The 26,550-nt window shown below is 54.4% G+C and overlaps 5 protein-coding genes across 6 annotated transcripts in view; all 5 read left to right on the top strand.

Annotated features, from left to right (window-relative positions):
• Nucleotides 1-26,550, top strand: part of LOC131565001 (protocadherin gamma-C5-like) — a 229,623-nt gene that overhangs the window by 126,534 nt on the left and 76,539 nt on the right. The gene's annotated exons all lie outside the window — the stretch shown is intronic.
• LOC131564928 (protocadherin gamma-B5-like) lies at nucleotides 604-4,527 on the top strand. Its single transcript, XM_058815546.1, has 3 exons — nucleotides 604-643; nucleotides 1,691-1,913; nucleotides 1,956-4,527. Exons 1-3 carry the CDS (start codon nucleotides 604-606, stop codon nucleotides 4,525-4,527), a joined length of 2,835 nt encoding a protein of 944 aa, XP_058671529.1.
• Nucleotides 6,220-15,067, top strand: LOC131564926 (protocadherin gamma-A10-like). The gene is made up of 4 exons (XM_058815545.1): nucleotides 6,220-8,658; nucleotides 13,273-13,472; nucleotides 14,400-14,464; nucleotides 14,829-15,067. Exons 1-4 carry the CDS (start codon nucleotides 6,220-6,222, stop codon nucleotides 15,065-15,067), a joined length of 2,943 nt encoding a protein of 980 aa, XP_058671528.1.
• LOC131564925 (protocadherin gamma-B5-like) lies at nucleotides 15,150-17,648 on the top strand. The gene has a single exon (XM_058815544.1). It carries the CDS (start codon nucleotides 15,150-15,152, stop codon nucleotides 17,646-17,648), a length of 2,499 nt encoding a protein of 832 aa, XP_058671527.1.
• LOC131564924 (protocadherin gamma-A10-like) lies at nucleotides 19,446-26,542 on the top strand. The gene is made up of 3 exons (XM_058815543.1): nucleotides 19,446-21,914; nucleotides 22,322-22,375; nucleotides 26,324-26,542. Exons 1-3 carry the CDS (start codon nucleotides 19,476-19,478, stop codon nucleotides 26,540-26,542), a joined length of 2,712 nt encoding a protein of 903 aa, XP_058671526.1. The 5' UTR covers nucleotides 19,446-19,475.

The following is a 26,550-nucleotide window of genomic DNA, read 5'->3' as shown; positions in this document are numbered from 1 at the left end:
GCAAATGGGGGACTCAGTGTGGGTTTGGCAGAGAAATGGTTTGATTTCATACTTGGTTGCAAAGTCAGTGCCATTGCTGCTCTGATCCTGGTGTCTGAATCAGACAATGACAGTCCCCCAACAGTAACATTTTGCACAATAACTGCTCATGGTCAACCATAAGTCTTGGCTGGAAGCAGTAATTAATTCTGGGTGAAACCTCCATTATCCATCTGTATCTCTGTTCAATACGGGTTTATAGAGTTTCTTCACAATTGTAATTACACTTTCATTCAGGTCTTTGTTTCCAGGAAGGTTGCAGCTCATTTTCACGTTTCTGATTAGTACTTTTAAATATGAAACAGTGAGTGATGTTTTTCATTGCCTCCTTACTTCAGTCACTTAAGACTGAATGCTGTGGGGACTATGAGGCAGAAGAGGTAAGGGAATCTGTTGTAATATGTCAGATTTACCTTGAGAAAGAGGCTGATTAGAAGCTGTTAAAATGATGGTTTCATAACTGTGCAAGGTGAGCAGGCCATGCAGTAGAAAGAGTTGCTGAGGAGAGGAGTCTCTCTTCAAATGAACCCGCTCTATTATTGTCCCATCTAAGTCCTCAGGGCCATGCACCTGCAACTTCTCAGTGACTCCTACGTGCTCTCAGGTATGAGTATTAAGGCCTGGAGTAAAGGTCTGGAAGACTTCACACTGGGCAAGTATGACTCCGTGTTTTCTTATAATGCTTCCTTGCTTTATCTGATTCGTGCTTTTCTGTTTTGTGTGGACTTTTTGTCTTGTTTTGTTTACCCTTGATTTAGTCAGTATTTGGGTATACTTACAATTAACAAGAATCCATCTTTGTTTAGTAACATGTGATGTGCTAATGTCCCTTGCTCTTGTTGTAGTGGGAGTGGAAGGCAGGAGATATGAGACTGACTTTGTTTTCTGCTTCTGTCTGGAGAAGTAGATGAAAATATTACTTCAGTAGAGGTTTCCTCTCTATGAAACTGAGCATGTGATAAAGATGGGGAGAAGATTCCCCCTAAGCCAATGGTTTCATGAGCCATTCTCAGTTGGCTGACTGCTGATCTTTTAGTAACATTGTTTGTCATTTCTGTGCTCTAAAATCCTCCAGTTCCTTATCATAATGGAGGTGAGCAGACAATTGCATCTCCCTTCTGGGTGTGGCTGCAGTGCATTATCATCTCATGATGGATTTGAGCAGTGAGGGGATGGCTACGAGCAAAACCTTACAGTGGCCTGGCATGGAAGAAAAAGCAGAGAGGGTAACTCTGTGTGCGAGGCTAGAGAAGAACTGGGTCATTGCCTTGTCAGAAAGAAAAGAGTAAATGTTATTCTGCTATCTTGGCATAGGGGATGCTTATATTGCGTTAGGCGGATCTGTATCTCCAACTAATATTTCCCAGATAATGAGAGAACAATTGAGGAAAATGTGGAAAAGCTGTTGAAATCTTCCCTATATTATCTATTATTGCTGGTGTTAATGGCCCATTATTTTATTAAGAGCGGCTGAATTCCATTCCATACTGCCCTGCAATGAATATTTCCTTGTGACTGTGGAATGTGACCTAAAAGAATGTCCTAAAAGCACCGGCCAACACAGCTACATGGAAACGCTTTGCAGTTGAATTCAGCCGGAGCTGCCGCTCTCGGTGTTTTTGGTCGGGGAGAGCCCCCGGGGCCGGTGCAGCCGCTGAGCCCCGCCCAAAGCCGGGCGCCCTTGAGCGCGGCCGTGCGGCGGCTGCAGTGTCGCGACGGCGCCTCCGGGTGTCGCTGTTGGCCGCCGCCGAGCGCCGCTGGAGCCGCCGCCGCCGCAGCGTCCTGCCCCCGCAGGCTGCTCGCTCGCCCGGCGCCGGCCGCAGCGGCAGCGGCACCGACAGCAGCGGCGGCGGCGGCGAGAGGCGGCCCGAGCGGTGTGGGTGGCTTTGAGCGGTGTCTGTTGTGGGCGGCGAGAGCGGCTGGAAGGGAGGCAGCGGCAGGAGGCAGGAGCGCGGCGAGCGCAGCGGGCAGAGAATGGCGGTGAGGTGGCGGCAGAGGCTTGGGCCGGGCGGCGGGCGAGCGCTGCCGGCCGCGCTGCTGCTGCTGCTGCTGTGCGTGTGGTGCCGGGCGGCGGCCGAGCGGGTCCGCTACGCCATCGCCGAGGAGCTGGGCAGAGGCTCGCTCGTGGGGCCGCTGGCGCGGGACCTGGGGCTCAGCGCGGACGAGCTGCCGGCGCGCAAGCTGCGGCTGAGCGAGGAGAAGCAATACTTCACGGTGAATGAGGAGAACGGGAACCTGTACGTGAACGAGAGGCTGGACCGGGAGGAGATGTGCGGCGAGTCGGCGACCTGCTCTGTCAGCTTCGAGGTGCTGGTGCACAACCCGCTGAACGTTTTCCACGTTGAGGTGTCCATTGAGGACGTAAATGACAACTCCCCAGTCTTCAGCAAAGCTATTCTGGACCTCGAGATCGGTGAATTAATCCCTCCCGGTGCTCATTTTCCGCTGGAGATGGCCCGAGATGCAGACGCAGGAAGTAACTCACTGCTGACTTACCAGCTCACCAGCCACCCTTCCTTCAGTTTGACCGTGACAGAGAGCCCTGACGGAACCAAGCAGCCAGAAATAGTTTTGGACAGAGCCTTGGACCGCGAGAAGCAGAGCACCTTTGAGCTGGTGCTGATGGCAGTGGATGGCGGGGATCCCGCGAGATCCGGGACTGTTCAGGTACGCATAAACGTTACTGACGCCAACGATAACCCGCCCGTGTTCAGCAAAAGCCTCTACGAGGAGAGAGTAGCGGAGAATTTGCCAGTGGGGTCTCTGGTGCTGCGGGTACAGGCGACAGATGCAGACGCGGGCTCCAATGGGCGCGTCTCCTATTCATTCAGCAACGTCCCAGACACCATCCGTGCTCTGTTCACTGTCGACAGCAACAGCGGCGAGGTCAGGACGGTGGGTCCCTTAGATTTCGAGGAGAAGAATAAATACATCTTCGGCCTGGAGGCGACGGACGGAGGCGGGTTAACAGGTCACTGCAAGGCTCAAATAGATATCACGGACGAGAACGACAACGCCCCAGAAATCACCGTTCTGTCGCTCTCGAGTCCCGTGCCCGAGGATGCCCCCACCGGAATCGTGGTGGCCGTGCTGAAAGTTCGGGACCGGGACTCCGGCGAGAACGGTCAGGTGTCGTGCGAGCTGTCGGGAGAGGCGCCGCTGTCGATCGTGGCGTCGTCGGGCGGCTCGTACAAGGTGGTGACATCGGGCGCGCTGGACCGCGAGCAGGCGTCGGAGCATCGCGTGACGGTGGTGGCCCGGGACCGGGGCAGGCCGGCGCTGCGGAGCAGCAGGGAGCTGGTGCTGGAGGTGTCGGACGTGAACGACAACGCGCCGGTGTTCGAGGAGGCGGCGTACAGCGCGTACGTGGCGGAGAACAACGCGGCGGGCGCGCTGGTGCTGCGCGTGCAGGCGCGGGACGCGGACGCGGGCGCCAACGGGCGCGTGAGCTACTGGCTGGCGGGCGGCAGCGCGGGCGCGGCGGGCGCGGCGCCGCTCGTGTCGGTGGAGGCGCGGAGCGGCGCGCTGTACGCGCAGCGCTCCTTGGACTACGAGCAGTGCCGCGAGTTCACGGTGGCCGTGCGGGCGCAGGACGGCGGCTCGCCGGCGCGCAGCTCCACGGCCACGGTGCGCGTCTTCGTGCTGGACCGCAACGACAACGCGCCCAGGGTGCTCTGGCCCGCGCCGGCGGCGGGAGAGGCTGCGGGAGGGGCGGCGGCGGCGCCTTTCGAGGTGGTTCCGCGCTCGGCCGAGGCCGGCTACCTGGTGGCCAAGGTGGTGGCGGTGGACGCGGACGCGGGGCGCAACGCGTGGCTGTCGTACGAGCTGGTGCAGGCGTCGGAGCCGGCGCTGTTCCGCGTGGGGCTGCACAGCGGCGAGGTGCGCACGGCGCGCGCCGTGGGCGAGCGGGACGCGGCCAAGCAGCGGCTGGTGGCCGTGGTGAAGGACCACGGGCAGCCGGCGCTGTCGGCCACGGCCACGCTGCACGTGGTGCTGGCCGAGAGCTTGCAGGAGGCGCTGCCGGAGCTGAGCGAGCGGCCGGCGGGCGCCGAGGCGGCGGCGGCGGCGGCCGAGCTGCAGTTCTACCTGGTGCTGGCGCTGGCGCTGCTCTCGGCGCTCTTGGTGCTGAGCGTGGCGCTGGCCGTGCTGGCGCGGCTGCGCCGGGCCGGGCCGCCCGCCGTGCTGCGCTGCCTGGGCGCGCAGCGCTTCTCGCTGGCCGGCGCCGCCTTCCCGGCCGACTTCTGCGAGGGCACCTTGCCCTACTCCTACAACCTGTGCGTGCCGCCGCCCGCCCGCGCCGTGCCCGAGGCCGCTTGGCCGCCGCCGCCGCCGGTGCCCATCCTGTCGGCGGAGGAGCTTCTGGGCGGTGATTCCTGCGGAAAGGCGAGCCTGGGCAGTACCGCCATGACGGGAGAACCGCCGGCCAATCCCGATGTACCCCAGGTGTGTAAATATCGCACGCTCATTGTCTGTCAGCCTTCTTCATGAGCGTGGTGATGGCAGGAGGCTCATAGGTTAGTTCTTTGTTGCAGCGGTATTGCTTTTTCGTATTTCCATGAGGTGTTAAGTGATTATATCTCGTGTTTATGTTGATAACGGCCTATTCGATATGGCACTTTCTGCCTGTTAAGATGTGGTGAAACTCTGCTGTGTCTTCAACGTTAGGTTCCATTAAGTTTCTGTGGGAAATTATGCCTAGCATTCTGCTGTTGTCTTCAGTGGTTTGAAGTTTAAGAAAAAACGTTAATTTACCTTTTTTTCATTGCTATTTCTCGAGGCAGTATACTTGATAGATAACTCTGAAAGAAGAAGCCGTTGCTAAGCGTTGTTTTGGTATTGTAGTACTAAAGCAGGTTTGCGTGCGGCTTCCTCAATACAAAATTCATGCATCTGTTGTGTGTCGTAATATCTTTTTAGAAAATTATACCGGTTACACAGCCCAGACAGGGTGTAATTCAGGACTTGAAGAATTAAACAAACAAAAAACCTCAAAAAACCAAAGAGGAACCAGAAATCTTAAAGAAAGAAAACAAAGTACAAAACAGTATTCAAATCAACAAAGCAACTCCAAATGCTTAGTTTTTGTGTTTTAAACTCTGGTTTTAGTTTTCCATTCCCCTTTCCTTATCATATAACCTGATAGTTTTCTTTCAGGCATATTTTAGTATTTCGTTTCGTTTTGGGTTTTTTATATGTTCTGAAATTTCCCCCCAAGACAGAAAGGCCGGCCTTGATCACATGGGAGGTCTTTTCTGACGTGAAAGATTCTATTGTGTTTTATGGCTCATTGCTTTCTCTTCTGAATTACTCCACAAAGGAGTAATTCAGAAGCGCAGCCTGTAATGTTTAAAGGTGTGAGGAGCAACTTCAAAGTGGTGTCTGAATAATGATGTGAAGTCAGGGTGCTTCAGAACAACCTGGGATGTGCAGCTCGAATATAATATAGTCCAAAATTTTAGTGTTGTCTTTATTCTGCAGAATGCAGGGAGAAAATATTTTGAATATGCATAATTATTTCTGAGCATACATGGAGTCGTTTTAACCTGCCGAATGGGTGAGAGGTAAGTCCTGACAACGGACTGGTCTAAAAGGCTGAACAGTTGCTGGAAGGATATTGAGCTTCAGGGCCTAAGGAAATAATATGAGCATTACTGTGCATGCCATATTCTAAGAACATATTTTATCACATTTATTTAAGGTTTTTGGGAGGGGCAGAAATACTGCAACCCCATAAGGTGTATTAAATGTGTCTAGTTCAGGGCTGGATGATCGACTAAGAAGTCGACTGTAGGAAAGCCGAGGAAGGGGGTTCCCACAGGACGGGACGCAACCTTTCGGAGGCTACTGTCCTTTCCCCGCGAGCTGCCTGTGAGCGAGGCAGACGCGCAGCGCTCGGTGCCTGCAGTGCCGGGAGGAGGCTGCGGGCGCCGCTGTTGACCGAGAGGAAGCTCGGAGCGCTACCGGCAGCCCCGCCCGCTGCGGATCGGCTCGATCACTCGCTCGCCAGATTGCAGTGTCGGCAGCTCGGCGATCTGCGGTCGTCCTCACAGTGCAGATAACTGCAGGAGGGGAGGAGAAAGAGGCTACGACAGGGGCCGGTGAGCCGAGAGTCCTGTAGGAAAGCTCAGCAAGCGCGAGTACCAGAGCAGCAGGCGGCAGCGGAGAGCAGCCGCGGCCGAGATGTCCGCGGCGGGGAGGCGCTGGGGCCGGCGGCAGCGAGCTCTGCTCTGGGCCGTGCTGCTGGCGGCGTGGGAGGCGGCGTGGGGGCAGCTGCGCTACTCGGTGCCCGAGGAGATGCCCAAGGGCTCGTTCGTGGGCGACGTGGCCAAGGACCTGGGGCTGCAGCTGCCGGAGATCCGAGATCGCGGCGTTCGTATAGTAGAAAGAGGTCGGACGCAGTATTTCACTCTGCACGGGAAGACGGGACATTTAGTGACGGCGGAGAGGATCGACAGAGAGCAGCTGTGCCGGCTGGTGGAGAAATGCGTGCTGCGCTGTGAGCTGATAGTGGAGGGGGAAATGAAATTTTATGAAATAGAAGTGGAAATCACGGACATTAACGACAACGAGCCCAGCTTCAAGGAAATCGAACTGGAACAGAGCATGAGCGAGACGACAGCCCCTGGGTCGCGGTTTCCCCTACCAGACGCTCTTGACCCGGATTCGGGCCGGAATTCTCTGCAGAGCTACGAGCTGAGCGGTGACGAGCACTTCTCGCTGGCCGTGCAGGCGGGCCCCGGCGGCGATCAGCGTCCCGAGCTGGTGCTGGCGAAGGCGCTGGACCGGGAGGAGGCGGCGTTTCACGAGCTGGTGCTGAGGGCGATGGACGGCGGCGATCCGGCACGGACGGGCACGGCTCGGATCCGCGTGACGGTGCTGGACGCGAACGACAACGCGCCCGTGTTCAGCCAGGCGGAGTACACGGTGCGTGTGCCCGAGGACGTGCCCGTGGGCTCCGTACTAGTCACTGTCACAGCTACGGACGCCGACGAGGGGGCGAACGGACAGGTGAAATACAGTTTACACAGAATTACAGAAGGGGCATCCGAACTTTTTCACCTTCAATCAACCACAGGAGAAATAATCCTTAAGGAGAACTTGGACTTCGAGGAAATCTCCTCATTTGAAATGGAGGTGCAGGCACGGGACGGGGGAGCACTATTCGATGGAGCCAAAGTCACCATCTCCGTGACAGACGTCAACGACAATGCCCCTGAACTTACAGTATCATCCTCACTGACTGAGATCTCTGAGGATGCGCCGTCGGGGACAGTGGTAGCCCTGTTACACGTAAATGATCGGGACTCGGGGGCCAACGGCGAAGTCCGCTGCTCACTCGCCGAGGGCGTCCCGTTCCGGCTTCAAAGGTCGCAGAGCAATTATTACAGCGTGGTGACGGCTAGAGAGCTGGACCGGGAGCAGGTGTCGGAGTACAACGTGACGGTGCGGGCGGCCGACGGCGGGTCGCCGTCGCTGCAGAGCAGCGCGGTGCTGGCGCTGCGGGTGCTGGACGTGAACGACAACGCGCCGGTGTTCTTGGAGGAGCGCTACAGCGCGCGGCTGGCGGAGAACAACGCGGCGGGCGCGCTGGTGCTGACGGTGCGCGCCACGGACGCGGACTGGGGGCAGAACGCGCGCGTGCGCTACCGGCTGGCGGAGGGGCGGGTGCGGGGCGCGCCGCTGTCGTCGTACGTGTCGGTGCAGGCGGAGACGGGCGCGCTGTACGCGCTGCGCTCCTTGGACTACGAGCAGCTGCGCGAGCTGCAGCTGTGCGTGCGGGCGGAGGACGGCGGCGCGCCGGCGCTGAGCAGCAACGTGTCGGTGCGGCTGCAGATCGTGGACGAGAACGACAACGCGCCGCAGGTGCTGTACCCGCCGGCGGCCGCGGCGGCGGCGTGGTCGGGCGTGGAGCTGGCGCCGCGGCGGTCGGAGGCAGGCGCGCTGGTGGCCAAGGTGGTGGCGGTGGACGCGGACGCGGGGCAGAACGCGTGGCTGTCCTACGAGCTGGCCAAGGCCACGGAGCCGGGGCTGTTCCGCGTGGGGCCGCACAGCGGCGAGGTGCGCACGGCGCGCTCGCCGCTGGCCCGCGACGCGGCGCGCCACAGCCTGGTGGTGCTGGTGCGGGACCACGGGCGGCCGGCGCTGTCGGCCACGGCCACGCTGAGCGTGGTGCTGGCCGAGAGCGTGGCCGAGCTGCTGGCCGAGCTGGGCAGCGCGGCGCACGAGGCGGCGGCGCCGGGCGAGCCGGCCGCCAGCCTGACGCGCTGGCTCGTGCTGGCCGTGGCCGCCGTCTCGTGCCTCTTCGTGGCCTTCCTGCTGCTGCTGCTGGCGCTGCGCCTGCGCCGCTGCCACCGCCAGCAGCTGCTGCCGCCGGACAGCGGCGCCTCGCGCGGCGTGCCCGTCTCGCACTTCGTGGGCATCGACGGCGTGCGCGCCTTCCTGCAGTCCTACGCGCACGACGTGTCGCTCACGGCCGACTCGCGCAAGAGCCCCCTGCGCTTCTCGGCCGCCAGCTGCTGCGACACCCTCCCGGCCCGGCCGCCGCCCGACGAGCCCGCGCCGCTGCTCGGCGACGAGGACCCGGCCGGCGCCCTCCCCTCGGACCCCGCCCCTCCCTCGGTGAGTTCCTCTGTACAGGTTCTCTCCATGACGTTTTCTTGTGATGCTCCCCTGCTCTTTCCCAGCCGTGTTGTCTGGCTCTCCTCGGAGACTATTTCTGGAAGCATGGTTAAGTTTCCTTTGGTGTAGTTCTGAAGACTGGTGCCCATTGCTATCATTGTGTGAACATGGCATGGGTCCTCACGCTTCCAGTTCGTGAAGGAGGAAGGAGGGAGAAGGCTGCTTCTGTCACGCTGTTGGTTAGGTCGGCGGTTTGGGTATTGATGAGGTTCCAGGCATTGTTTCCCCCGTGTCACCTGTGCTCTGTGGAATCTGTCTTGCTCTTCGTATTAGATCTTCTGAAGGGATGGATCACCTTATTAAGAAATACAGCTTTTTAGAAGACTCATGTGTCTTCCCAAGAGCACATGTGCTTGAATAGGTGGAATCTGTCTTGAACAAAATGCTGATGGCTTTGTGTGGAACTTCTCTGCACATTCTTCTCAGCATTTATCACTGTCCATGATACATACTAGTGGTGTGCAGGAAGCGTTCTGCAACAAAGATCTTGAACCAGGCAACAAGTAGTCCTTGATGATGTCTGTCTCTCTGTTATGAGGATGAAGGATCTTCTCGAAGTTGTGATTCTTTGCAAAGGCTGTGGGTGGCTGCATGTGGAGGAGGAAATGGTAGAACCGCTTTGGTTTTTTTCTTGTTTTTCACGGTAGAGCTATGTCAGATGGAGCTGATTGAGCCTTGGGTCGGAAGTATTTAACATGGCAAGAGAATTGCCTGCATGGGAAGCAGAGATTCGAGGCGCAGTGGGAGATAGAAGGTGGGCATAATTCCCTGTGAGCAGATATTCACTGAGTCAGTGTCTCTTGGAAGACTGCTCAACTTTTACTTTGAGACCTACAAAGTCTCCTCACAGAACTTCAGTGAACAGCAAATGTATCTTCCACCGCACAAAGATGTGCAGATAGCTGTGTGAAATTGGTGCTGACAAGAAAAATGGACTGGGGAACTGGGTCTTCACTCTCACACGTTTTTATGATAAATGTGTGAAAGCACACCATGGATGATGTGAAGGTTTGGAAATGTGACTGCTGTGAGCTGTGTGTGAATGTCTGCTGAAAGACTTAAGGGAATGTTTTCCTCCATCTCCTTTCCTGTTTCTATCTCTAGGAGGAAGGAATGTGGAGTTCTTCTCCCCAACGAAATTGTCTAGAAATCTGTATTCCAACTGCATGGAGAACCTTGACAAGCTCTTAATAAGTATTTGTTTGTCATCATAATGGTGTCACTTCAAAGCTTAATTTTGCACTTATGACAGATGGTTTATGGGAATTGCAAGCTGTGTGTTCAGTGCCTATAAACAATGTTATCAATATCTACTCTGAGTTAAGTAATTCATGAGAGTGTTGTGAGCTGTTCAATTCTGCAGGTGTTAACTTTCTGTCTCATTCTTCTGATGATCTGAAAATGGTTCTTTTATGTTTATAGATGAAAAGACAGAGAAGAGACATTTCCATAGACAAGTTTCCTAAAATGTCTCTGTAAAAAATGTTTTTTGTTGTCTGCTGTCTTGTATGTGAAGTCATATATTATCCATGGTAAGGAGATGCAGTTCCGTAACTTTCCTTTTGGTGGAGTCTCTCTAAATTCAGATGATCTATGCTATCCGTGGGATAGAAGGGTTAGAAGAGAGTGTTGGTTGTGTAGTGTGTGAGGAGGCCCTGGTGGAGACATGGCATGTGTTTTGTTGATCCCCAGGGCTATTGCTGGCCTTGTGCAAATGAGTCACGAGGAGTCGTATGATTTTCAGTTGTGTGGTTTGGACTGAAAGGGCCTAGTTTGGGTTCCATATTCCTTTGCATCAAGAGTGGTAGTCCCACATGCTTTGTGGAGTCCATGTGCTGAAGAATGGTGATGCTGCCTTTGAGGTGATTCTTGGATGTGTGGGTCGTTGACAGAGCTGGTAATAATTTATGGCATATATGAGATTTCCCACTTGTTCAAATAATTGGGAGGAACAGAATAACCTTAGTTGTTGCTTGGGCTCTGAGAAATTGTGCACACAACTTTCATCTAATGATGTCTGTTTGCAGAGTTTGCTGTAATGTTATGTTTGGCCAGAGAGAAGAAGTCTGTGTATGGAGAGACAGGGCTGGTGCTGGAGTTCACTGTGATTCGGTTCAAAATGAATTAATGAATTGTGTCCAGTTTTCGTTGTCTTGGTACTTGGATGATGCCCACAGCTGTAATTGCAATCTTTTTCTTTCTCTTCCTATCCAAGGAAATGACAGTCTGGAGCTTGCTTAATGACTCCTGAGTGAGCTCCTGTGTATCGGTTACTGTTGATTTTCCAGGGTTGTGTATATGCTGCATTTGACCCAGACTTCAATGTGAGGCCATGATTGATACTCTTCTGGCATTTTCCCATTCTTGGCTGGGTTCATTTCAGTTCCTTTGGGTAATTTGTTTGGGTTAGGTAGGGTTGGGTTGTTTCTTTGTTCCCTTGGTTTTTTTGTTAAGGAGTAAATCGGAATTTTTCTGGCAATCCTGCAAAGTCCAAACATATCATTATCCAGTTTGGAGAGTATCTCTCATCCATCCCTTGTAGCTGCACTTGTAATCATAGAATCTCAGAAGCACAGAATGAGAGAATGGTTTGTGTTGCAAAGGACCTTGAAGATCCTCTTGTTCCAGCTGCTCTGCCATGGGCAGGGACATCTTCCACCAGAGCAGGTGGCTCAGAGCCCCAGCCAGCCTGACCTTGAATATTTCATTCAACAAATACAACTTCATGAATGGATGTTTCCCCAAGGATTGTTTTTCTCTGTGGCCAACATGGAACCAAAATTGTGGTTGGTGTTGATGGTGAAACTGAAGGCTGTGAATGCAGAGTGAGGAGGGTGAGAGCTCAGTTCTGTGCCAGGCAAATGGGGGACTTAGTGTGGGTTTGGCAGAGAAATGGTTTGATTACATGCTTGGTGCCAAAGGCAGTGCCATTGCTGGTCTGCTCTGATCCTTGTTTCTCTATCATGAGCAAGAATGACAATCCTCCAAGAGTAAGATTTTGCAGGGTAACTGTTCATTTAAAACTGTACTTGTTGGCTGGAAGAGCTAAACAATCCTGTGTGAAAGCTCCATTATGCATCTATATCTCTATGCCACATTGTGATAGAGAGTTTCTTCAAAGTGTAATTACACTTTCATTGAGGCCTTTGTTTCCCAGAAGGTTGCAGCTCACTTCCACAAATCTGGTCAGTACTTTGAAATATGAAATAATGACTGATGTTTTTCTGGACATCCTTATTTCAGCCACTTAGGACTAAAGAGTGTGGGCAGAGGATAGGAAGCACAAGTGATAAGAGAATCTGTTGTGATTTGTCAGAAGATTTATCTCGAGAAAGAGGCCAATGAGAAGCTGTTTAAAATGATGGTTTCCCACCTCTGCCAGGTGAGCAGGCCATGCAGTAGAAAATGTTGCTGAGGAGAGGACTCATTTTTCAATTAACCTCCCTCTCCTGCTATACTCTCTAAGCCTTGAGAGGCACACTTGCCCCTAGAGACCTCAGTAACTTCCAGGTGTTCTCAGGTATGAATTTAAGGCCTACAATAAAGGCCTGGAAGACTTCACAGTGAGCATCAATGACTACTTGTTATTCACTAGTGCTTCCTATCCTTATCTGATTCATATTTTAGGGTTTCCTGCAGGTTTTTTTATTGTTATTTTTTTGTGGGTATTTTTTGGTTTAATTTTCTTTTCCCTTGATTTTTTCTGTGTGTGGTTATACTTACTATTGGCAACAATGCATCTGTTTTGAGCACTGTATGGTGTGTTCATGTCCCCTGCTCTTGTTGCAGAGGGAGTTGAAGGCAGGAGATATGAGAGTGACTTTGTGTTCTGTTCCTGTTGGAAGAAATAGATGCAAATATGACTTTAGTAGACTTTGCCTCTCTGTGGAACAGAGCATATGAAAATGATGGGGAGGAGATTCCCTTGATGCCAATGGTTTGATGAGCCATTCTCAGTTGGATGACTGCTGATCTTTTAGTAAGATCTATCATTTGTGTGCTCTAGAATCCTTGCCTTCCTTATCATAATCAAGGTGAGCAGACAATTGCACCTCCCTTCTGGGTGTGGCTGCAGTGCATTATCATCTAATGATGGATTTGAGCAGTGAGGGGATGGCCACAAGCAAAACCTTACAGTGACCTGGCATGGAAGAAAAAGCAGAGAGGGGAGCTCTGTGTGTGAGGCTGGAGAAGAACTGGGTGATTGCCTTGCTTGTCACATGTCACAGATAACACCAGGCTGTGCCTGATGGAGTCCAGGGTGATTTGAGTTGCTTCTGTAGAGCAAGGCAGACCTAGAAAATGTTATTGCATCTGTCCATTTCCATGTGTTTCTGACTCTTGCAGTGCTTGTTGTCATGAGCTCAGGCTCAGGGTGTCTGATCTCATGTGGAAGGTCTCCTCTGTGCCAGCTGCCCGAGTGCAGGTGCAGTTCCCACACACACCTGGGATGTTTCCAGCTGCACAGAGGAAGGGTTTCACAAGCACTCCTGGTGTGCTCAGCCAGGAACATTTTGTCTGTGGTGTAATCATGCAGGATGATCTCTGCTGCAGCTGTCCAAGTGCAGAGTGACCACCCAGGCCAGCCAAGGTTTCCATGCACAGAGCAGGGCCCAGTGGGAGAAGGTGTGCAGTGTCGCCCAGGCCATCACCCAGAGGAACCTGCTGGGCAATCAGCTGGAGGCTGTCAAATGGCTGAGGAACAGGCTGGAGAGTCACCTGCAGAGAGTTCCAGACAGTGGCTCCATGTCCAGGTGCAAAGCAGTGACTTGTGCTGTCCCTGCAGGGCCCTGACTGGGCCCAGTTCTGTTCAGCACCTGCATGGCCAATGGGATTGAGGCACCTTCAGGCAATTTGCAGCTGACACCGATTGGAGCTGATTCACTGCAGGGCAGAGATGGCAGCCAGGGATGGGCTGGAGAAGTGGCCCCGTGCAGCCATCATGAAATGGATTAAAGTGCAAGGTCCTGCAGCTGGGGTGGGGCAATTCCCAGTTGAAAGAGAGAGTGGGGGACAGGGAAGAGCTTTGCAGAGAATGCTTTGGGTTATTGGGGGTTGATGAGGTGGGCCATGAGCTGCCCTTGGGCACCTGCTGCTGGAATTGTGTCCTGCACAGCATGACAAGCACTCTGCCTGGCAGGTCGAGGGAGTTCCTTCCCTCTTCTAAACTCTTTCTGTGAGAGTACAGACTGAATGCAGATCTTGGGCCAATATCCCAATGGACATGCTAGAGTTCCCAGAAGGATCATGGAAGTGGTCTGCAGGCTGGAACATTTCTGTTATGATGAAGGGCTGAAGGAGTGTAGGTCTTTCAGCATAGAGAAATGATGCCTGTGCGTAGACTTATCACTGTATTTTTGTTGTTTATGTTTAAGCTTATAAGAAATATGGAGAGAGCTCTTTTTAAGAGTGCCAGTGGTCATAGGACACCATTCAAATATTTTTAAGTGAAAGAAGGGAGGTTTTGATTAAGAGAAAATTTTCCAGTGTGGGTTGTTTGGAAATGGAAGATATTACCAAAAAAAGTTTTGGATATACCCGAAATGTTCAAGTCTAGCATGTTCTTGCCCATGGCATTGGTGTGAATTTAATGGCCTTTAAAGAAAAGTTTAAATTGGATGTTGGAAACATTGTTTTGCTCTATGAAGGACTTAGTGTTCCTTTGCGCTTTCTATTGTCAGGTGCTCAGATATGGGTGAACGAAACAGCTCAGATGAAGCAATTTTAATGAGTCAGAAACGAAAGAGTAAACGTTATTCTGCCTTCTTGGCATAGGGGATACTCACGTTTCTTGCTCTATATCTCCCATTTAATATTTCCCAAGTAATGAATAACAATTCAAAACGCGACAGAGTTCGAAAAAGCTCTGGAAATCTTCTCTATATTATCGGTTATTGCTGATGTAAATGGCTGTGATGTTATTAAGAGCAGCTTAGTTCCATTCCTTAGTGGGGCGCCGTGGATCTTTGCATGTGACTGTTCAATGTGACTGAAAAAATGCCTTGAAAGCGCCCGCTAGCACAAGCCATAGTAACGACTTGGAGTGGAATTAAGCAGGAGCTGCCACTCTCGGTGTTTTTGGTCGGGGAGAGCCCCCGGGGCCGGTGCAGCCGCTGAGCCCCGCCCAAAGCCGGGCGCCCTTGAGCGCGGCCGTGCGGCGGCTGCAGTGTCGCGGCGGCGCCTCCGGGTGTCGCTGTTGGCCGCCGCCGAGCGCCGCTGGAGCCGCCGCCGCCGCAGCGTCCTGCCCCCGCAGGCTGCTCGCTCGCCCGGCGCCGGCCGCAGCGGCAGCGGCACCGACAGCAGCGGCGGCGGCGGCGAGAGGCGGCCCGAGCGGTGTGGGTGGCTTTGAGCGGTGTCTGTTGTGGGTGGCGAGAGCGGCTGGAAGGGCGACAGGGCAGCGGCAGGAGCGCGGCGAGCGCAGCGGGCAGAGAATGGCGGTGAGGCGGCGGCAGAGGCTTGGGCCGGGCGGCGGGCGAGCGCTGCTGGCCGCGCTGCTGCTGCTGCTGTTGCTGTGCGTGTGGTGCCGGGCGGCGGCCGAGCGGGTCCGCTACGCCATCGCCGAGGAGCTGGGCAGAGGCTCGCTCGTGGGGCCGCTGGCGCGGGACCTGGGGCTCAGCGCGGACGAGCTGCCGGCGCGCAAGCTGCAGGTGGCGTCTGGCGGCAAGAAGCAGCTGAAATACTTCACGGTGAATGAGGAGAACGGGAACCTGTACGTGAACGAGAGGCTGGACCGGGAGGAGATGTGCGGCGAGTCGGCGACCTGTTCTGTCAGCTTCGAGGTGCTGGTGCACAACCCGCTGAACATTTTCCACGTTGAGGTGGCCATTGAGGACGTGAATGACAACTCTCCAGTCTTCAGCAAGGCTGCTCTGGACCTCGAGATCGGTGAATGGATCCTTCCTGGTGCTCGTTTTCCGCTGGAGATGGCCCGAGATGCAGACGCAGGACGCAACTCGCTGCTGACTTACCAACTCACCAGCAACCCGTCGTTTTCACTGTCAATGAAGGAAAAGCCGGGGGGAAGCAAGCTGCCAGAATTAGTCCTGGAGAGAGTTTTGGACCGAGAGAAGCAGAGCTCCTTTGAGCTGGTGTTGATGGCCATAGATGGCGGGGATCCCGCGAGGTCCGGGACTGTCCAGGTTCGCATCAACGTGACAGACGCCAACGACAACCCACCCGTGTTCAACAAAAGCCTCTACGAGGCGAGGGTATCAGAGAATCTTCCACTAGAGTCTGTGGTGCTGCAGGTACGAGCGACCGATGTTGATGCAGGCTCGAACGGGCGAGTATCCTACTCCTTGGGCAGTGTTCCGGACTCCGTCAGGGCGTTGTTCACTATCGACAGCGAGAGCGGGGAAGTGAGGACAGCGGGTCCCCTCGATTTCGAGGAGAAGAATAAATACGTCTTTGGGGTGGAAGCGAGAGACGGCGGCGGTCTCGCCAGTCACTGCGAAGTGCAGATAGACATCACGGACGAGAACGACAACGCGCCTGAGATCACCATTCTGTCCCTCTCGAGCCCTGTCCCCGAGGACGCTCCGGCCGGCACCGTTGTAGCCGTGCTGAATGTGGACGACCCCGACTCGGGCGAGAACGGTCAGGTGTCGTGCGAGCTATCGGGAGAGGCGCCGCTGTCGATCGTGGCGTCGTCGGGCGGGTCGTACAAGGTGGTGACATCGGGCGCGCTGGACCGCGAGCAGGCGTCGGAGCATCGCGTGTCGGTGGTGGCCCGGGACCGGGGCAGGCCGGCGCTGCGGAGCAGCAGGGAGCTGGTGCTGGAGGTGTCGGACGTGAACGACAACGCGCCGGTGTTCGAGGAGGCGGCGTACAGCGCGTACGTGGCGGAGAACAACGCGGCGGGCGCGCTGGTGCTGCGCGTGCAGGCGCGGGACGCGGACGCGGGCGCCAACGGGCGCGTGAGCTACTGGCTGGCGGGCGGCAGCGCGGGCGCGGCGGGCGCGGCGCCGCTCGTGTCGGTGGAGGCGCGGAGCGGCGCGCTGTACGCGCAGCGCTCCTTGGACTACGAGCAGTGCCGCGAGTTCACGGTGGCCGTGCGGGCGCAGGACGGCGGCTCGCCGGCGCGCAGCTCCACGGCCACGGTGCGCGTCTTCGTGCTGGACCGCAACGACAACGCGCCCAGGGTGCTCTGGCCCGCGCCGGCGGCGGGAGAGGCTGCGGGAGGGGCGGCGGCGGCGCCTTTCGAGGTGGTTCCGCGCTCGGCCGAGGCCGGCTACCTGGTGGCCAAGGTGGTGGCGGTGGACGCGGACGCGGGGCGCAACGCGTGGCTGTCGTACGAGCTGGTGCAGGCGTCGGAGCCGGCGCTGTTCCGCGTGGGGCTGCACAGCGGCGAGGTGCGCACGGCGCGCGCCGTGGGCGAGCGGGACGCGGCCAAGCAGCGGCTGGTGGCCGTGGTGAAGGACCACGGGCAGCCGGCGCTGTCGGCCACGGCCACGCTGCACGTGGTGCTGGCCGAGAGCTTGCAGGAGGCGCTGCCGGAGCTGAGCGAGCGGCCGGCGGGCGCCGAGGCGGCGGCGGCGGCGGCCGAGCTGCAGTTCTACCTGGTGCTGGCGCTGGCGCTGCTCTCGGCGCTCTTGGTGCTGAGCGTGGCGCTGGCCGTGCTGGCGCGGCTGCGCCGGGCCGGGCCGCCCGCCGTGCTGCGCTGCCTGGGCGCGCAGCGCTTCTCGCTGGCCGGCGCCGCCTTCCCGGCCGACTTCTGCGAGGGCACCTTGCCCTACTCCTACAACCTGTGCGTGCCGCCGCCCGCCCGCGCCGTGCCCGAGGCCGCTTGGCCGCCGCCGCCGCCGGTGCCCATCCTGTCGGCGGAGGAGCTTCTGGGCGGCGATTCGTGCGGGAAGCCAAGCCCGGATAGTCAGCTCGCCTTGGGAGAGCAGCCCGCCGAGCCCGACGCACCGCAGGTCTGTAATGCCTGAGCTTCTTCTGCTTTGAAAAGTTCTCGGAACGTCACCATTGTTTCCCGCGTGTTCTTTGTATGGTGTCCCTGGGGATTCTTCATCCGTATCATCACGCAGCGGCTGAAGTTTTTCGTTTTTCCTCCTTTGCAGCTTCAGGTGACAGGCTTTCCCAGTACCTCTGCTTTCGGCTAGTAGCGGCGCTTCTGCGTCTTTGTCCTTGTTTCCCGGGTTTGTGTGAGTTGCACAGTCCTGTCTCCGTGACGGACTGAATTAAGGAACGGGCTGTCTCCCGTTCACTGAGAGCAGGAAGCCGTTGGTTCTTCGTTGGTCACAGGTTCAGCTTCAGGCGCGAGGTTTTGTCTTCAACAGTTGAGCTTAACAAATTAGAATTTGCTAGCGACATTGAAAGCTGATTCGTATTGTGTGGAAGTAGAATTGCTGACTGTGCATGATGGATTCAAGGGAAAAAAACCCAAAGCACAGACATCTGGCGTTGTCGCTCGTTTTGGAGTCAGGGGTAATGCAGCAGAGGGATTACATGGCTTCGTTTATGCGTCCTGGCTGATTCTGTTTTGCTCTTCATGATCTTTATTTCGTACACTGGTGGGAGTGCTGAAAGATTTCTGTTTCAAACATTGTTTTATTTCTATCCTCTTTTCACAATAATGTTGGGGGTTTTATTAGAACGCGCATATATTGCGAACATCAAATTTTTGCAATTCTGTTTATCGGGATAAACATCTGATATACAGAGGGATCCCATGTAAGGGAGATTAGTCAGAGGAGCGTTTAGGTACTTGAATCAGGCTCGTTTGCACACTAATTAGTGGTCAGCACAGTTTCAATGTTGTACTTTTGTTCTGCGGTTCCGTGATGTTTTTCTTGAACACATCACATATCATATCATATCATATCATATCATATCGTTCTTAGAAATACTTAGCTGAATAGCTTACTAACGAACTACGGTGCTGTACACACTGAATTTAGGAAAAAAGAAATCCTAGAATGTCTTGATTAATTGTAAATCTGTATAAACTAAGGAAACACTATATCCACTAGGAAAGGATGTCAAATATTTCAAATCCTGAAGTTTTCCTTTCTGAGTTTCAGTTGCATCTTTATTTGTACCTATAATTTAATCCTGTAATATCTAGCTCCCTGACTCCAAGAAGAATTCAATTGCTCTCATCACACTTGTGTTAAGGAACCTGATAGTTTTGTATTTTCGGCAAATGCTATCTTCCCGTTTTCTCTCTGTGAGGCTGTTGTTGAAGGTGCTTCTGAACAAAAAGGATAAGATTAATAATAAGCTACAGGGGAAAATATCTATTTAATTTACGTAAAATGACATTTAGAAAGTAATGAGTTTCCCGTGCGATTAAAGAACCCCGCCCACAGACTGCCTCTGCCTTCCTCCCGATGGTGATACCCTGGAGGATGAAAGCAGAGATGGGCTGGAGAAATGCGGAGGCAGGAGATCGGCGCTGGACGAAAAGCGACATCTCGCTGGCGACCGTGCCCTGTACGGAGCGAGGCAGGGCGGGCAGCGCCGGGCAGCGCTCGGTGCCTGCAGTGCCGGGAGGAGGCTGCGGGCGCCGCTGTTGACCGAGAGGAGCGAGAGGAAGCTCGGAGCGCTACCGGCAGCCCCGCCCGCTGCGGATCGGCTCACTCGGTTGCTCTCTCCCTGCCCGAACCTGTGGTCCCCGATCGTCTCTGCGGTGCTGGTCCATTCTGGAGCCAGGCGGAGGCACCGGCAGCTGCGCACGGTGCAGGAGCTGAGAGCACTGAGTGGCAGCGGGATTGGATCGGCGGTGCTGCGGTGCCGGCGGAGCGGCGGCCGAGATGTGCGCGGCGGGGAGGCGCTGGGGCCGGCGGCAGCGAGCTCTGCTCTGGGCCGTGCTGCTGGCGGCGTGGGAGGCGGCGTGGGGGCAGCTGCGCTACTCGGTGCCCGAGGAGATGCCCAAGGGCTCGTTCGTGGGCGACGTGGCCAAGGACCTGGGGCTGCAGCTGCCGGAGATCCGAGACCGCGGCGTCCGCGTTGTCTCTCAAGGTAGTGAACAGTATTTCGTTCTGCACGGGAAGACGGGACATTTAGTGACGGCAGAGAGGATCGACAGAGAGCAGCTGTGCGAGAGTGAACAGCAATGCGTGCTGCGCTGTGAGCTGATAGTGGAGGGGGAAATGAAGTTTTATAGAATAGAAGTGGAAATCACGGACATAAACGACAACGCTCCGAGCTTCAAGGATATTGAGCTGGAAGAGAGAATAAGTGAGACAACATCCCCGGGGTCGCGATTTCCCCTGCCAGACGCTCACGACCCGGACTCGGGTCGGAATTCGCTGCAGAGCTACGAGCTGAGCGGTGACGAGCACTTCTCGCTGGCCGTGCAGGCGGGCCCCGGCGGCGATCAGCGTCCCGAGCTGGTGCTGGCGAAGGCGCTGGACCGGGAGGAGGCGGCGTTTCACGAGCTGGTGCTGAGGGCGACGGACGGCGGCGATCCGGCACGGACGGGCACGGCTCGGATCCGTGTGACCGTGGTGGACGCGAACGACAACGCGCCCGTGTTCAGCCAGGCGGAGTACACGGTGCGTGTGCCCGAGGACATGCCCGTGGGCTCTGTCCTCGTCACTGTCACTGCCACGGACGCCGACGAGGGGCTGAATGGACACGTGAAATACTCGTTTAAGAAAATAACAGAAAAAGCCTCGAAGATATTGCATCTGGACTCTGAGACGGGAGCAATCACTCTGGGACGAAGCCTGGACTTCGAGGAAGGTGACTCTTACGAACTGGAGTTGCAGGCACGGGACGGGGGAGGCTTTTTCGACACTGCCAAAGTCGCGATCACCATCACAGACATAAATGATAACACTCCGGTGATTTCTTTACGGTCAGCTCTAAGAGAGATTTCTGAGGACGCTCCTCCGGGGACAGTGGTAGCCCTGCTCCAGGTAAATGATCGCGACTCGGGAGCCAACGGCGAGGTGCGCTGCTCGCTTGACAAGGACATCCCGTTCCGGCTGGAGAAGTCCTATGAAGACTACTACCGCGTGGTGACAGCGAGAGAGCTGGACCGCGAGCAGGTGTCGGAGTACAACGTGACGGTGCGGGCGGCCGACGGCGGGTCGCCGTCGCTGCAGAGCAGCGCGGTGCTGGCGCTGCGGGTGCTGGACGTGAACGACAACGCGCCGGTGTTCTTGGAGGAGCGCTACAGCGCGCGGCTGGCGGAGAACAACGCGGCGGGCGCGCTGGTGCTGACGGTGCGCGCCACGGACGCGGACTGGGGGCAGAACGCGCGCGTGCGCTACCGGCTGGCGGAGGGGCGGGTGCGGGGCGCGCCGCTGTCGTCGTACGTGTCGGTGCAGGCGGAGACGGGCGCGCTGTACGCGCTGCGCTCCTTGGACTACGAGCAGCTGCGCGAGCTGCAGCTGTGCGTGCGGGCGGAGGACGGCGGCGCGCCGGCGCTGAGCAGCAACGTGTCGGTGCGGCTGCAGATCGTGGACGAGAACGACAACGCGCCGCAGGTGCTGTACCCGCCGGCGGCCGCGGCGGCGGCGTGGTCGGGCGTGGAGCTGGCGCCGCGGCGGTCGGAGGCCGGCGCGCTGGTAGCCAAGGTGGTGGCGGTGGACGCGGACGCGGGGCAGAACGCGTGGCTGTCCTACGAGCTGGCCAAGGCCACGGAGCCGGGGCTGTTCCGCGTGGGGCCGCACAGCGGCGAGGTGCGCACGGCGCGCTCGCCGCTGGCCCGCGACGCGGCGCGCCACAGCCTGGTGGTGCTGGTGCGGGACCACGGGCGGCCGGCGCTGTCGGCCACGGCCACGCTGAGCGTGGTGCTGGCCGAGAGCGTGGCCGAGCTGCTGGCCGAGCTGGGCAGCGCGGCGCACGAGGCGGCGGCGCCGGGCGAGCCGGCCGCCAGCCTGACGCGCTGGCTCGTGCTGGCCGTGGCCGCCGTCTCGTGCCTCTTCGTGGCCTTCCTGCTGCTGCTGCTGGCGCTGCGCCTGCGCCGCTGCCACCGCCAGCAGCTGCTGCCGCCGGACAGCGGCGCCTCGCGCGGCGTGCCCGTCTCGCACTTCGTGGGCATCGACGGCGTGCGCGCCTTCCTGCAGTCCTACGCGCACGACGTGTCGCTCACGGCCGACTCGCGCAAGAGCCACCTGCGCTTCTCGGCCGCCAGCTGCTGCGACACCCTCCCGGCCCGGCCGCCGCCCGACGAGCCCGCGCCGCTGCTCGGGGACGGGGACCCGGCCGGCGCCCTCCCCGCGGATTCCGCCTCCGTACCGGTGAGCTCCCCGTACCAGTTTTTCTCCGCTATTCTTTCTTCTATTGGTTCTCCGCTGTTTTCCGTGTCTTTCAGAGTGATTTTTCCTGACATGGACGGCAAGGTATCTTTTTTTTGGGAGGTGCTGGCCACACGACTGTGGACATGTGGTCGTGTATTGGGTTTCCAGGTTGTGAGTGATGTATGATAAGGTTAGACTGCTCTTGGCTCGAGGGTTTTTTAAATGAAGTTATTTCTGGATCATATGATCCTAGCTGCCTTTGTAGCTTTTGAAGGACATGTAGTGTTTCACCTCCTTCCCGTTTCTTCTCTGATATGCATTTGGCCGAGACATATTTCTTCCCTCTTAGTACAGAGCGGTAGAGATACCTATTTGAAGGCTCTAAGTTATCCTTGTGCATGTTGCAGGGAAACCGTATGAATATCTGGTATTTTGATGGAAACTGCTTTCAAACTGTCAAGGTCGGGACACAACGTGCAAGGCTTTAGAGGCAGGAGATGCAAATAATGGGGTCTCTGTGTGAAAGATTGTTAAAAGATAAGATAAGATTTGTTTTCAGTGTTGATCTGTAGTCTAATGCAATGCAATTCTCTCCTTCCCAAATATGTGTGGTTAAACAGATATTATTGAAGTTCTAATGACAAAAGGTGTGTTTAAATATTCCAATCTATTTAATGAATTGTAATGTATTTAATGCATAGTAAATATGTTTAATTAATAGCCTCATATATTCCAATCTGAAATGTCGCAAGGCGAGCTTTGCAATATGGAAATTCATTCCAATCCCCACTTTTAATACCTAGATTATGTATTTTCTCCAAAAGTTGTTACTGAGATGAGCTTCAACCCTTCATTTCTGCAGACGTTATCTTCTTGTCTTGTTCTTTGCACTGATCTTAAGATGGGTCTTTGTGTCTGCTAATCTCGCATCACATCTCTTGCATTTGCCTGGCTGTCTGATACATGCCTTGCATTTTTACAACTCGACAGGGAAAGACATTTATAGATGTGTTTCCTTAAATTTTTAATGAGAGAAGTTGTCTTATTTCTCACACATGTTTAGAAGTTAAATGTTAGCCATAGTAAGTTGTCTATGCAACTTTTCTTGCAGTGGAGTTCCTCTGCTAATGGTAACTATTAGAGAGAACAAAACAATCTGTAACGAGTTTCAGGAGACTCCTGCAGGTGCAGTGTGTAAGGAAGCACTGCTGGAGAGAAAGCAGGTGTGTTTTTAACTTCCATGGTCCATTCCTAGACTACATAAAATGAATATGTTCAGATTATAAATGGCCAAACTGCGGATTCATACGTTTGCTCTCTGTAATGGTTGCTCTCTGTGAATGATAGTTTAACTGTGGAGTTGTTTGTCATGACCAGGTAAAGGTGGGCCTGTGTGTGCCTAAAACTCTATCTGGAAATGTCTCTAGAGTCACTGATCTTACTTGTAAGCTACTCATGGTGAACAGTCAGGGAGAGATTGTTCCCAGGGAGAGACTGGCCCCTCAGCAGGCAAAGTGGGATTCTGTGATCCAGTCATCTGGATGTGCCAACGCCTGTGCCACTTTGACCAAGTGCCCTTTTCCTATGTCCAGAAAAGGATGGCAATTCTCCAATGAATTTCTCTGCAAGCAATGCCCAGGGAAGTGCATGCTTCAGGGTTCTGTGTCTAAGAAATGCTGTGGGAAATGTCATTTCCCCAGCTATATGTCCTTGTTACTGTTGTGCTGTAGAGTTTCAGTGTGTTTGTACCAAGCTTTTCCAAGCTTTGAGCAAACCTTCAGATGGTATTAATGGTTCTTGCATGTTGATGCTACTGCTGGTGTTTTGTGGGTGTTGAAATTGGTAGGATTGTAGGAATGGGAGAGTCTAATTTAGCAGCAAATTAGACAGGGTTTGGGGCATTTTACTTGAAGCATGTGCCAGAACGTCACTCATTTCATCCTCTGTCATGTCTGAAACAGCTCTTCACTGTGAGTGGTACCTTTTGTATGTAGGCATAAACTTCACATTAATGATTCCAAAGTGATAGATATTCAAAACTGTCCATGTGCTTAGGAAGAATGAAGACATCTTTGAGTTGATTCTGATCTGAGTCTTTAGCTAAGCTGCATATTGCTTATGACTGTTTAGACATGTTACATTTCTTCAAGCATCAGTGATGAGCAGAGTCCATATGTGTGGACCTGTTTTGTGATCCCTGCTCTCCAAAAGGAGAAGTTGTGTGGAAAACTTCTTCCAGTGGTGTCTGTCTGCAAAGGGGTCCCTGTTGGGTTATGTCTGAGCATTCTGCATGCACAGAGACAGGGCTGGTGGAAGAGTTGCTGAAATATCTCAAGGGTTGGTATAGCCATATAACCCTAGGTGTTATATGGATCACATAGTTATGGTTCTGTGCAGTTTTCTTTGCTTTTCCTCAGAGGGAATTACTTAGAGTGCCTTACCTCTAGATATTAGACATGTGTCTTAGGTACTTGTTAAAACTTACAAACATAGGCCTTCAAACAAACCTTCAAATTTAGGCCTTTAAACATAGATTTTTAAACTTGGGTATTTAAATTTGGGCCTTTAAAATCAGGCCTTCAAACTGAGGCCCTCAAGCTTAGGCCTTGAAAGTTGGGCCTACAAACTTGGGCCTTCGAATCTGTGGGGTATGAGCAGGCCCCATAGTAGAAAAGCTGATGAGAGCTCTTGAGAGTTTAATGAAATGAAGTGACACCGGTAATCCAGAAAAAAATTTCAAGGTCTCACTTCTAGCCTGACACCTCAGTGTGTTCCAGGGGCTCTCAGGAATGAATTCCCTTACCCAGAGAAAGGCCTGAGATTTCCTGGTGAGTTTCTCTGAAAACACTCCTAATGCATCCATGCATTGCTTGTGTGGTTTTCTTTCATTGACATATTATTACAGCTGAAGTGGAATGAGAACATGTGGGGGGGGTACATCAGTGTTCTAATTTTGTCATGTTAAGACATGTAAAATTTGCCTTAGGAGCAGTCACATCTTTGTAGATCAGCGCATGTGATAAAAGAGGGGAAGTGCATAGTTTGATAAAGAGTTTGTGAGAGTGGCAATTACATTTTCCACCTTGGATCTCCATTCAGGCTCTGTTTCCTGGAACGCCATGGTTCATGTTTCTTTCCCACTTGTGAGTTGCTTTGCAGGAAATAGTAACTTCCCTTGAGAACCAAGTGAAGAGAGAATGTTGTATGTGAGGAAAATGAGAAATTGCTAAACTCCAGTGGGTAGCTGCAACATGCTGCTGTCCAATTCCACTTACCTGGGGATTCTCTTTGTGTCTCTGAGGTCTACAGAGCTACGTGCTGCTCTCTGTGGTTTCCTGCACTGCACAGGCCCTGAGGTGTCACAGTAGCCATTGATTCCCCCGTGTATGGCAGTGGGAGGTATTTGGCTTGGCTTCTTTGATTTAATAAGTGGAAAGGATTTCTGTTGTTCTGCTGCTTACCAAAGTCATTTAGTCCAGTCAGAGAGACCTCATAGTCCTTTAATATTCCTGCACCTTGCCAGCTTGCACCTTGAAGCCTCAGTGTGTTTCCAGATGCTCTGAGAAACAATTTTAAAGGCTGTGTTGCAATAAAGCACCAGAAAATCACAGCACTGAAAGATCTCCCCCTCTCTGATGAGGTCAAAATGAAGTTTGGGATTTGTATGTGAATCTTCAGAATTCATTGAAAACCATTCACCTGATTTTGCAGTCCTAAAACGGACTGGGTAGATGGTGAGACTTTTGCCTAGAGGTTAGGAAAATTAAAACAATGGAAATATTACATCAGTTATTGTAGCAGGCCTAATTTTTGAGTTTCCACCAAAAGCACAGAAGGTTTTCTGGATGGAAGGAGAGTCAGTGTAAGGATGGACACAGGGCAGAGTCTGCACTGCTTTGCATTTTTTTAATTCTCTGCTAGGTAAGTATGTACACGGCCATTCATCTGAGAGCACATCCATTGCTTCTGGGCTTCAGGTTTTTCTGCAGTTGTTAATCACTGGATAAATGTCCTTTTGATTCACACCGGTTTTGCACAGATGATGGGCTAACAATATCTAGGGTACCACTAGCACAATTAAATTGTAAAGCATCTCAGCAATCTTCTTTTCAGATTTTGGCTTCAGTTCTTTGACCGCGCATGCGAGAACCTATCTGTAATTTTGGAACACATATTTAGTTTCTGATTTTCGTGTCATTTCAAACCAGAGAGGGCAAAAAATCTTTGATAAGGTGTAATACATATTTCCATGTTTACTGCAGTTACAAATAATTAGGTCGTTATTACGCGAATATTGCTGCTGTAATCATAAGGGTTCCTACTTTTCGTTAAGCAGGAGCTGCCGCTCTCGGTGTTTTTGGTGGGGGAGAGCCCCCGGGGCCGGTGCAGCCGCTGAGCCCCGCCCAAAGCCGGGCGCCCTTGAGCGCGGCCGTGCGGCGGCTGCAGTGTCGCGGCGGCGCCTCCGGGTGTCGCTGTTGGCCGCCGCCGAGCGCCGCTGGAGCCGCCGCCGCCGCAGCGTCCTGCCCCCGCAGGCTGCTCGCTCGCCCGGCGCCGGCCGCAGCGGCAGCGGCACCGACAGCAGCGGCGGCGGCGGCGAGAGGCGGCCCGAGCGGTGTGGGTGGCTTTGAGCGGTGTC

This window comes from Ammospiza caudacuta, chromosome 16, assembly GCF_027887145.1.
Source record: "Ammospiza caudacuta isolate bAmmCau1 chromosome 16, bAmmCau1.pri, whole genome shotgun sequence".
Lineage (NCBI taxonomy): Eukaryota > Metazoa > Chordata > Aves > Passeriformes > Passerellidae > Ammospiza > Ammospiza caudacuta.
The sequence above is the reverse complement of the archived record's forward strand: the minus strand, read 5'-3'. Positions and strand labels throughout refer to the sequence as shown.

What these genes read in the sequence shown, in the direction of transcription:
- LOC131564928 (XM_058815546.1), top strand. Translation starts at nt 604, where the DNA reads ATGCACCTGCAACTTCTCAGTGACTCCTACGTGCTCTCAG. An exon ending in TGACTCCTACGTGCTCTCAG is followed by an intron (nt 644 to 1,690) that starts GTATGAGTATTA and finishes GGGCCGGTGCAG; the next exon opens with CCGCTGAGCCCCGCCCAAAG. An exon ending in GGCGAGAGGCGGCCCGAGCG is followed by an intron (nt 1,914 to 1,955) that starts GTGTGGGTGGCT and finishes GGGCGGCGAGAG; the next exon opens with CGGCTGGAAGGGAGGCAGCG.
- LOC131564926 (XM_058815545.1), top strand. Translation starts at nt 6,220, where the DNA reads ATGTCCGCGGCGGGGAGGCGCTGGGGCCGGCGGCAGCGAGCTCTGCTC. An exon ending in CGGACCCCGCCCCTCCCTCG is followed by an intron (nt 8,659 to 13,272) that starts GTGAGTTCCTCT and finishes TCTCTGCTGCAG; the next exon opens with CTGTCCAAGTGCAGAGTGAC. An exon ending in AATGAGTCAGAAACGAAAGA is followed by an intron (nt 14,465 to 14,828) that starts GTAAACGTTATT and finishes GGGCCGGTGCAG; the next exon opens with CCGCTGAGCCCCGCCCAAAG.
- LOC131564925 (XM_058815544.1), top strand. Translation starts at nt 15,150, where the DNA reads ATGGCGGTGAGGCGGCGGCAGAGGCTTGGGCCGGGCGGCGGGCGAGCG.
- LOC131564924 (XM_058815543.1), top strand. Translation starts at nt 19,476, where the DNA reads ATGTGCGCGGCGGGGAGGCGCTGGGGCCGGCGGCAGCGAGCTCTGCTC. An exon ending in CGGATTCCGCCTCCGTACCG is followed by an intron (nt 21,915 to 22,321) that starts GTGAGCTCCCCG and finishes TGCATGTTGCAG; the next exon opens with GGAAACCGTATGAATATCTG. An exon ending in ACTGCTTTCAAACTGTCAAG is followed by an intron (nt 22,376 to 26,323) that starts GTCGGGACACAA and finishes CCCCGCCCAAAG; the next exon opens with CCGGGCGCCCTTGAGCGCGG.